Raw genomic sequence first — 10762 nt, 5'->3', positions numbered from 1 at the left:
GACCAGTCCATTAAGGATGGCCTCTTTAATAAACGTTTCTAAGACCTTCCCAGGGATAGAGGTCAGGATGAGGGCCTATAGTTTGCCGGATCCACTTTCCTCCCTTTCTTGAAGATAGGGACCACATTGGCCTTCTTTCAGTCTTGGGCACTACACCAGAGCACCAGGAGTCCTCGAAGATCCGTGCCAGGGGCTGGGCTATGATGCTCGCCAGCTCCTTGAGTACCCTGGGGTGTAGATTGTCAGGGCCGGCTGACTTGAAGGTATCCAGCCTCTCAAGGTGTTCCTTCACAAGGTCAGCATTAATGGAGGGCAGGGGATCTCCCTCACCTGGACCTCCCTGTCCCATAGCAGACATGGGCGTCCCATGGGACTGATGAAAGACAGACACAAAGTACCCATTTAATGGGTTGGCTTTTTCCTGGGTGTCAGTTGTCCCACCTGGTTTAGCAGGGGTCCAATGTTGCCCTTGCTTTTCTTCTGGCTCTGTATGTTCTGTATGTATATATGTGCATATGTATATGTGCATATCTGAATGTTTACTGAATTAAGGGAATGAGACTTTTCTAAAGGGTGCAGTAAAACACACGATGAGGATCTCATTTGGACGACGTGCACATAATTCATGGTTCTATGTGTATGGTTACTGAAAGTCATTTTCTACTCAAAAGCTCAGCTTCAGTCAATATCTGGTAGTTAACATGAAAAAGACAGCAGTCACCATGTGGCATGATTTGACACCTTCCAGTTATTTTCTAATCAAAGTACAGCCCAATACTGCAGAAATCACAACATTGTAACCTTGGATAAAAATGGATGGTTGTACACACTGACACGTTTGGGCACCTTATAATGTGACTAGCCAGTCCATATTTTCGAGAATAGCTCCAAATTTCAGGGCTGTGTCCCAGGATCCCTAAGGACTCTACAATGGGCCTTTTGTTCTGTTTTGGTCTCAAGTCAGTGTCAAACATTTTTCTGCTCAGGACTGACCTTAGGACAGTTCAGACTTGCAATTGCAAGTGTCCCCTTTGCATTAGCAGCCATGAAACTAGCTAGCAGCTCTTGGACTAGGTACAGATATTCAAAAAGTCCAAGGCAGAATCAATCTAAAAGTCTGAGGCAGAATCGTATTTTATCTCTGTAGCGAACAGAATACACATTCACCCTTTTTGGGGGGGGGGAAGGGAATCTTAGACTGGGTTCCACCACTTTTAAACTGTCTACATGTACAAAACTTATTTTCTTTTATGGGTATAGACTGGTTTCCGATCACTTTTACTGGTAAGAATGTAATGCCTGTACCTGGCCTTGATTTCAAAGCTTTTCTTGGTAATATTGTGTAACAAAGAGTAAGAACCCCTGTCTGGCTTCCCCAAGTGGTAAACCCACCCCTGGTTGTGCTGTGTCTCCTGAGAGGAGGCAGCACAGCAGTGCCTGCCTGCCACTGAGAATGCAGCTACATGTGTGGCTCTCAACCAGGGAGCTGTGGCACTCTGGGGTGCCTTGAGGTCCTTTCAAGGGAGCCATAGGTTGCCACACAGTGTTAGAACTGTTAGCTGGGCAAACATTCACAAGATAAAGCCAGAGCTATCAAATATGAATCCATGGTTTTAAAAACATTCTGACCTGTTACGGTCTTTCTGAGTTCCCTGAAACAGAAGAATTGATTTAGTATTTTTCTGTAGTAAAAAAAATGACTGAAAATTATGATCTGGCATTTTCCGGGGCTGTCTTCTGTCTAGTATGGGGTACCTTGAATCAGAAAAGACTATTAACACCTGAGCAATCCTGTTTCTCGATTTGGGAGGCTGCTGCCACCTCCTGAACCAGAAGCAATATAGTCACGTTCACACAACACAGTATCCAGACCAGCAAATTATCACCGCCTCTCAGTATTGCATGAAGGAGGCTAAATTAATTTGCTCTGCTGAGAGGCAGGGCTAATTAGCTTGGCTGTGGTCACATGACTACAGCTATGCTCTTTCTGGTTTGGTGGGTAGCTGTGGAAAATGCTGCATTGTGATGGCTAAACTAACCAGAACCAGAAGTGGTGTGAACGGCTTTCAGTTCTAGAGATCTGTGGAGTACCTAGGACTCTGTCCTGGGTTTTGCTCCATGAAAGCTTTAACCAGACTGTCATAAATACAGCTTTAGTGGCCGATAAAGCCAGATTCATTACTGACTTGTATCTAATGAATGTATTCTAGTGAACGTGGTGTGGTGTTTTTAATGGTAAGCTGTATTTGTGTCTGTTTTCTGATTTTGTCCTTCTATAACAGAGTTTTAAAAGGTCTCATTGTGTTACAGTTCTGGGATCCCTGTAACCTGATTGTTTTTAGGATGCCAGCCTTAACCCAGAGCTGACACATTTTCAAATCCATTCAGTGGGTTGGGGGTGCTGAATGATTGCTTTGATCTGTTCTGACAGATAGTCTCTGATGTACTCTATTCTTGACTGCACCATCAGAGACCTTGCACTATTGCCTCTGACTCACATACATCTGAACATTACGAGTTGAAAGACTCTTTACATTTTTAAATCATGCAGTTTTTGTTCCCATCTTGCAGTGATGCAGAGTTGGCTTAGTTTTGCTTCTAATTTTGTGTTCTACAAAGTGTGGTAGATCTGAGAACTTCCAGAAGTTAGTTTAGAGCCCAGAGTTGGCACCACCTCTTAGGGGCCTTGCTGTCCTAGGCAAACTGAAAAATATCTACCTATCAGGGCTCAGTCACTGAACATTTTTGCTTCTCTAGGCAATCCCCAAATCTGATCGCATAGTGCAGCCAGCCTTCACAGTGATGTATTCAAATCTTGAGAACTCATTAGATGGATTCAGCCAGGTGTGTTCATAGCAAGAAAATGTTTTGAATGAACATACGGGGTGGGTGTAGGTTATAGACTTTTTAGTTTAGGTTTCAAAAGGAAATTATGCCAGATCCTCAATTGGTGTAAGTTGTGATCACTCCAATGAAGTCCAGTCTTCAGAGGTAGCAGATACATATAGATGAAAAATGTGAGCCCAGGAGTTGTAGTAGCTAACCCAAGTGTACATAGTAGATTGTCGTTAGAACTGAAACAGGAAGCCTTGGCTCCTGTTTCTGTTTTTTGGCAGGCAGCCCATATTTATCTTGTGGATGCTTCTGTGGCACTGATGTGGGCAAAGCAAAGGAATATGGTATGGCTAGGCTTAGTTGCCTTTATCTCCCTTTTTTCTCCCCTTAGGATCATTGTGCTACAGATACATCTGGTTAAGCATCCAAACTTGCAGGCTATTACAGAATTCTCTAATGGCCTTCAGGATGTGGATGATGTGGGGATGTGCCACCATAACTTGTGCCATGGCTTTGTTCTGACCTGTCTTTGAAGGCATCACTTATTCTGGAGGCTGCTGAAGCAATTATGTCTTGTAATTGGGTACTACATCCCTCTTATATGGCCCTTGGCACTCAAATCAAGACCATGTGATTTAAGGGATGTGGAAGTTCACCTTCCCTCCTAAGAATGTAAGAATTCCCTCAGCTTCCATCCCTCCTACACGTCACTATAAACTGTTTCCACCCTGGTATCCCCTCAAGAGTCTTGAACCTCCTCTCTGAGACCTCCAGTGTTGACGCATAGGGGGTGCACAGGGGTACACGTGGACCCCCTGAGAGTGTCAGTGCTGACCCCTGACCGGCTGCGCTCACTGCTTAGGCGATGGGCTGGGGGGCAGGCAGGAGCACCGGTGCCCCCCTGCAAGCGCTGGTCAGGGAGTGGAGCACTGTGGCACTCCCAGAAGCAGCCGCAGCAATCGGCCATCTCGCCATCAGCTGCAGGGGGGCCCTCCCCCAGTTGGTAGGATTGGCCATGCCCCCCCACCCCTGGTTACTGACTGGTCGCTGGGGGGGCACGTTCCCCTCCCCCCCCAACTAAGGTGGCACCAGTCACCCATGGAGTGGGGATCAAATGATCCCCCAAGACAGATATGTTTGAACCCTCCTGTCACATACTCTGGGTGTAGGGAACACTGTAAAATTGGCTTGTCTGGTCTTCTAAGGATCTCCTTAGGGGAAAGGAATATCCCAGGCATTGCAGAGCCATTATAGTGGCATTCTGCCACCCTGCTCTCAACATAGGGAAAAAATACTGAATGTGCACCTGCGTGTGTTTCTCAGGCATGAACATGTGCCCTCGTGAACACCTCTCCACTTCAGAACTCCTGGTTCTGTGCCTACAGAGAGGAAGGGACTGATTTAATTTTCAAATGAGTCAAAGACTGCACAGCAAACAAAAACACTGTGTGAATGCTGCTGTTTACCTGCGGCAGCCCCTTGCTGGGAGAGTTGTCTGCCAAGGGTTTCTAGGAGCAGCTTTGCTAAAGCAGATCAGTTACCATGGTCACAGAAGGAAGGACCATGGCAAAGCTGTACAGCAGCCCCAAGTTTTGTGGATTAGTAAAAACAATGAGGGAGTGAAAGGGAAGGATTTATTGCCAGGCCTGAGAAAAATGTTCCTCAAAACCTTGAATAATTTGCGACTTCTTTCTTTCAGCAGGATCAAGTGTATTTTTCTAACTCAGCATGTAATTGGATGCAGCTTTATTTGGGGAAGGGGAGGGGTAAAGAGCATACAGGTTTCATTCCAGTCAGGAGCGTTCTCCGGGGAGCAAAGCAAAATTGTATGCACGCCTGTGTGTATATTCACCTGTGCAAGCTGCAGAAACTGAAACAGCTTTGGCCTCCGTAGGAGCTTGGTTATTGTTGTTGTTCTGTGGTATTGATGTGACGGCTGAGGTCTCTTCCTATGAGGATACACAGTCACTTATTAGACTGTAAGTGGTTGGGGCAGAGCCTGGTCTCTCTTTTTCTAAAATCGCTTACATCAAAGGAGCTCTGATAGATGTTTCCTTGGTGCTTTCAGTGTCATAAATGCTGATCTAAGGAGCTCAGGTATCAAGGTTGTAGCTGCATTGGTCTAGAGCAGTGGTTGTCAACCAGGGGTACACGTACCCCTAAGGGTACTTAGAAAGGTTGTAAGGGGTACAGATGGGAGGGACGCTGGTGGAGGCCCAGGGGGCATGTGCCCCTCCTCTGATCTGTGCGTGGGGCAGAGGCTGCTGTGCTCCCCCTGCTGCTGTGCGCTGGGCTTTGCACAGTGCTGCAGCTGCCCCAGGAATGGTGCAACACCATGTGCCTGCAGCCGCTGGGCTGTGCCATGCCCCCTGCCCACCCGGCAGCGGGATGCACGTGGAGTCACACCAGAGCAGCTGCAGCGGTGTGCAAAGCCCAGCTTGCAGCAGCAGCTGCCTCCACCCCATGCACAGATCAGGGGGCACATTCCCCCCCCGCCGGGCCTCTGCTGGGCTACACACAGTGGCAGGAGCCCACCACACCCCTGGACTAGCTGCCCAGGCTCTGATTGTTCCATGACCCAGCCTGGCTGGGGCCCCATTCACCCCAGCCCCTGCTCCTGTCTGTGCTCCACTCCCTCCCTCCCTCACTGTGGGGGCCTCTATCTGACCCCCCCCACTGCTGGGGGGTGTGCATATGCATGCACATGCGTGATTAGCTCCCCTACATAATTTTAATGTAAAGGGTTACATGAGCTGAAACTTTAAGACAGAAGGGGTACACTTGTTAAAAAAGCTTGAAAGCCCCTGGTCTAGAGGCAAAAGGAATCAGAAGTCATGGTAGAGGTGCTACCTTTTATTAGACCAACTAGATTTTTGCAAAAAAAATCGCTATTTGCAAGCTGTTGGGCATAAAAACCCTTCAGGCATAGGAGAAAAGATTGTAAAAGTTCTCCTAGGTAGAAATGAAAGTTCATATTTCATAGGAGAGTTGAAGGTGTGGTAAAATCTCCTGTTTGGAACCATTCGTTTTATGCAGGTTAGGCTCAGAGAAAAGTTGGAATAGTCTGTTTACCTCAAAGTTGTTTGATGGCAAGCAGGATGTAGAGTTATATTTCCTTATGGTTGTGATGTTTCATATTTCACAGAAGAGTAAAAAGACGGAATGCTCTTCTGGGCAGGAATTTCTTATGTAGTGAGGTATCTCTGTGATAATGCAAATTACCTCGAACAAAGGCAGGAGCAGGGTCTCAGGTCTAAGAATTAGATCTAAGGGGCTTGCCATCTAATTCAGCCATGTTAAGTCACTGAGCCAATTCAGGTTCCTTTACAATTTCTCTTGGGGACAAATCCTGGCATGGTTTATCCAGGGTCTCTGCCTACAGTAGCTCTAAGGCACCAAGATTTTAGTGATGCTGTATACGTTTATTTTAGCTGAAGATTTATCCCGCAGCCACCCACCCACTTCTGCTCTCAGCTTCTAAAAGCTACCCTGAACCTATCCTTGTCCTTGTTGCTCCTCGTCTGTGGGAGAAGCCTAATACAGACTGGGCTCCACAATATTCAGCCATTGCAAACCCTTTGACATGGCACCAGATCCCATCTACTCCACTTGACTGCACTCCTTACAGTGCAGCGGAGCTATGGTACTGCACTCCTGCCAAGGGCTGTTGCAGGATTTGCCCAGTAGTGCATGATTCTTACTTTGGGTAGTCACATCTGCCCAGTGCCCCTTGTATCAGTGGGGGGGAAAAAACTGAAGATTTGTCTGCACAACAATGATTTGGGGTGTTCAGGCTTATGAGCAAAGTGGGTGCTTCAGTCTTCTACAGCTTCACCTTCCACCCTCTATCCTGATCCACGCAGGACAAACACAGTGGGAATTAGCAGTGATTATTAACGTCTATTAGCCTATATTATGTTACTAAGTTCAGGTAAGAAACAAACCCATTAGTGTAGTGAATTCCACACGTCTATGGGGCATATGATGGGAAATAGGCCTGTGCCACACTGGAAACAGCAAATGTACTAAGGAAGCATTCGTGTTTTGCAGGAATAATTGGGTCAAACAGCCTGGAGACCATGGAGGGGGATTGTCTGAGCTGCATGAAGTATCTGATGTTTCTTTTCAATTTCTTCATATTTGTAAGTACTTGGAACCCTCTCGTGCTCTCTCTCTTGTTCTCTATCAGTCTCCTGCTCCCTCACACTCCCACCTGATGCACTGACAGGCCCTGATGTGCTCTGGTAAAGTTCCCATGATGCAGAGGATCCCTTTAGCTTCATCACTACAGTGACTGAATGTGCCCAGCGCCTTTGGTCCAAAGGTGCTGAAGCATTCAACAAGGCAGCGTGGTGCTTGCTGTCTTTCTGAGTGATGTCTCTCTTCAGCAAACGAAGCCTGCAGAGCAGGTTACTACTGTGGGAAGCAAAAGAGGCCAGCCTTGTATTGTTTAAGAAGCAAGTTTCTACTCCTGTCTCCCCTGTTATGATATGTCTAATAAACGTGGCTTTTCTCTGCAGGATCAGTTTGACGGGGTCTTTTGAAAGGCGGGGCAGGTGAAACCACAGGCTATTGTTTCCCCCATAGGGCCAGCACAGGGGCTATAGGGGAAGATTCCTTTACCTCCCTCAACTGGACTGTCTCAAGTAGCTCTAGTGATTCAGGCAGCACGCGGGGCTGAGGACATGGTCTTACAGCATTAGGGAAGGAATAAACAGTTGGAAAAGGTGAACAGTTGAGAAACAAAACATGGCTTTTGTTATAAATGTTCCTAATAATGAAAAAACAAGGGGAGAAAGCTGTTGAAACTGCACAATTAGTGAACAGAGTTGCCTGCTTTGCAGAGAGCATTTGCCATGAAGCAGCAAGTGCAGACCAAGGGGACTTCTTGGATCAGAATCATCTGACAAATCCCCTCTGACAGCAGTTTTTTTTAACTCTTTCATGTCCTGTTCTCTCCTTCTTTGTGGTAGCTGGGAGGGGCCTGCCTTCTAGGAGTTGGGATCTGGGTTATTGTGGATCCAACAGGATTTCGAGAGATCGTGGCTGCCAACCCTCTGCTCTTCACGGGAGCATACATCATGCTGGCAATGGGAGCGATGCTCTTCCTGCTGGGCTTTCTTGGCTGCTGTGGGGCCATTCGTGAGAACAAGTGCCTCCTGCTCTTTGTAAGTGTTGTTGCATTTTGTCTTGGACTTTGGTTTCTTCTAAGTACATGAGTGATTGTGTAGCGCCAGGAAGGGTGACCGTGTAACATTTTATACAGATGACTCTTTTTAAAGCACTTTCTTATACAGTAAAACAGGCAGATGGTGGAGACAAAAATTAGATCTTCTCAAAGCACCAACTTGAGCTAGAAGAGAATTTCCATCAGCTTTCAGCAGTTTGGGGCTCATGATACACATTTGAAAATGATGATTTCCATCCATCAGAAAGCAGTTGTATATATACATGGATATATAAGCTTATACAAATCCAACTGTTACAGCATATAAACACATGCAGCTGGATGATTGGTGGTACTGGTGGTGATAATGATGATTACTGTCTAGCCCTTTTAAGTTAGGATTCTGATATTTTTCTTACTTGGGACTTAGAGATAAGAAAGCAGAAAAAGGGGAAGGTTTCAGGGAAATCAGGAACTGAGTTGTAATCTGTTTCCACTGAATATTAAATTCAGCAAAAAAATCTATCTTGCAAAAATAGGTAGAACTTGAAAAATAGCTTTGGCTGAAAAAAATTGGAAATATTTTGGGAAAAGATCCAAATGCTTCATTTTGCTTAAACTGTTTTAACTTTTCACCCTAAAACATTCTCATTTTGAAATTGGCCTAATATTTTAAGGACAGGACATAAAAAGGAGGATTAAGTAGCCTGAAAGCAAAAGATTTCATTTAATGCTAAAAGAAACTTTCCAGATTGACCAAAAATGAATATTTTTTTTCAGTTGGGCCAGCAAACTGAAAAAAAAATTAATTATCCCCCCGTTCTGCTTATGAATAAATTTCTTAGTGGGACATTGCAAAGAGAACAAGTAAAACAGAGTATTTGTATATCAGATCCCCCCCTCATTGGTATAAATGCCCCTCTCAACAATTGCATGGTGACCTTCCCATTCCATCTGTAGATGGGTGGTCACTTCAATATACATTCTTTTCAGCTCCTAAAATGTGCCATATTTGTTAGTTTTGTTGACCAGTTTTTCCTTGAATTACAGGGTTACACCTAAATCCCATGAGAGCATCATGTACTATTTACCAAGCCCTAACTACTAAAATAACCATTTTTGATCTTTGTGACTAGATCTGATCCTGCAGGGTTTCCAGCCATTATCTGTTACAGGAAATCATTCCCAATTACGTGACTGAACACAGAGCTCAGTTATTTGTTTCTTGTTTTTATCAAGTGTGACCTTCTGTTTCTCCGTCAGAGTTCGCTGCGTGTTTTTCTAAATCTCTATCTTTCAGTGTGCTTTGTAATTGTATCTTGCATACAGGGCCGTGCAGAAGCAAGAGTAGCGGCTGCTTCACAGTGAAACATAGATGCTTGTCTCTTACAGGGAACATGAACCTTCAGCTGTCCGAAAGAGAATTTGGCAGTATCCCTGGAGATCTGGCAGGCTTCACTGAACTGAATTCTCCTTTCCTTTCCTTACCCATCTGAATTCAGTGTGTTATAACATCTCCTTTGATGATATGACATATGCTACCCTGCTGGGGGTGTGCATTGATCCTCCCTTGACTCATCACAGGACACTTCACAAGTAAACTTGATGTAATCGAGTGGAGAACCAAGCTCAATAAGTTCCAGTAAAGTTTAGAAGTCCAAAGTCACATACATATAAAGAGTAGTCTGTAGACATGTATTCACATGTGAACAGTAAAAGTATTTCCCATTCAGGACTCTGCAGACTGCATGCAGATGTGTGTGCTAGACAGGTAGGTTGGATTCAGGAGAGTTCTGAGCTGCGTTCAGTCCTTATGTTACTCCATGTAACCTCATGGCTGAATATTACCCTTTATAAGCACATCCACACAAGCACTCCCGTGCATTTCCCTGGGGCCAAATACAGTGGCACTGTAGTTGTGCTGCTGTTACTTGTCCCTGAGGAATGCCCCTGCATGCATGCTCTGGCACATGGCAGGTTGCCTCGGGTAGGGTAGGGGAGGCTGTGGCCAGTACCTGGACTAGCCCCAGCAGCCTTACCTGCAGTCCTGGGGGCTTCCCAGGGTTGCAGCAGCGGCAATCTGGGCATGTCGAGCCTGGCCAGCAACTGGAGCGTGGCTCTGGCTGGCCAGGCTTTGTTTCGGGCAGCACACACTGCAGCCATGTGCACCACACTGCTTTTCTTTGCAGCCTTTTTTTTTAGATATTGGGAGTTCTCAGTATCTAGATTTTCTTCTGTGCTGCAAATATACAGAGCAGAGAACTCTTTCATATGTGCCATGTGCATTTTGCACTGCCTCAAAAGCATTTGAGAACCTGCAAAGTGTACATGTGTGCTCATCTGGACGCGCCTTGTGTTTATTATATTCCAGTGCACTCAGTTTCATTCTTATTACTTTTTCTGCCTCTCAAAGATCATTCTGAATCCTACTGCTTGATTTATTTGCTTTTATTGTTACTTTATTCTACATCGGGAACCCAAGATTATCATTGCCTCGTGTTCATGGTCATTTAGGAAAATTTCGGCAGCAAAATGAGCTTGGTAAGAACATGGCAACCCATACTTAATGGCATGGCAAAGAAAGAGGTGTTTTTGACAGGTGGGGGTCTGTCTTTTACCTCATTTGGGGTTAGAAATACAGGGAGGCAGTTCTTGCAGACAGATTTCTCCAGGTAAAAGAGATGAATGTTACTTAAATTTCCATGCATCAGGAGACCTGCAGATAATCCAAGGGAAACAACACAGTCCTGGAATCCTGCA

The 10762-nt window shown here is 45.5% G+C and overlaps 1 protein-coding gene across 6 annotated transcripts in view; it reads left to right on the top strand.

The window, feature by feature from the left end:
- The window catches only part of TSPAN18 (tetraspanin 18), a 268022-nt gene that overhangs the window by 216928 nt on the left and 40332 nt on the right, over window positions 1–10762 (top strand). For all 6 annotated transcript variants that reach the window (XM_019519353.1, XM_019519350.1, XM_019519351.1 and 3 more), the window contains 2 exons: window positions 6886–6977; window positions 7809–8003. In XM_019519353.1, coding sequence (XP_019374898.1) covers window positions 6915–6977; window positions 7809–8003 — 258 coding nt within the window. In that variant the 5' untranslated portion in view covers window positions 6886–6914. The remainder of the gene's footprint in view (window positions 1–6885; window positions 6978–7808; window positions 8004–10762) is intronic.

This window comes from Gavialis gangeticus, unplaced genomic scaffold (genome assembly GCF_001723915.1).
Source record: "Gavialis gangeticus isolate Ggan-Ray unplaced genomic scaffold, GavGan_comp1, whole genome shotgun sequence".
Taxonomy (NCBI): Eukaryota; Metazoa; Chordata; order Crocodylia; family Gavialidae; genus Gavialis; species Gavialis gangeticus.
This window is presented reverse-complemented; position numbering and strand designations above follow the sequence as displayed.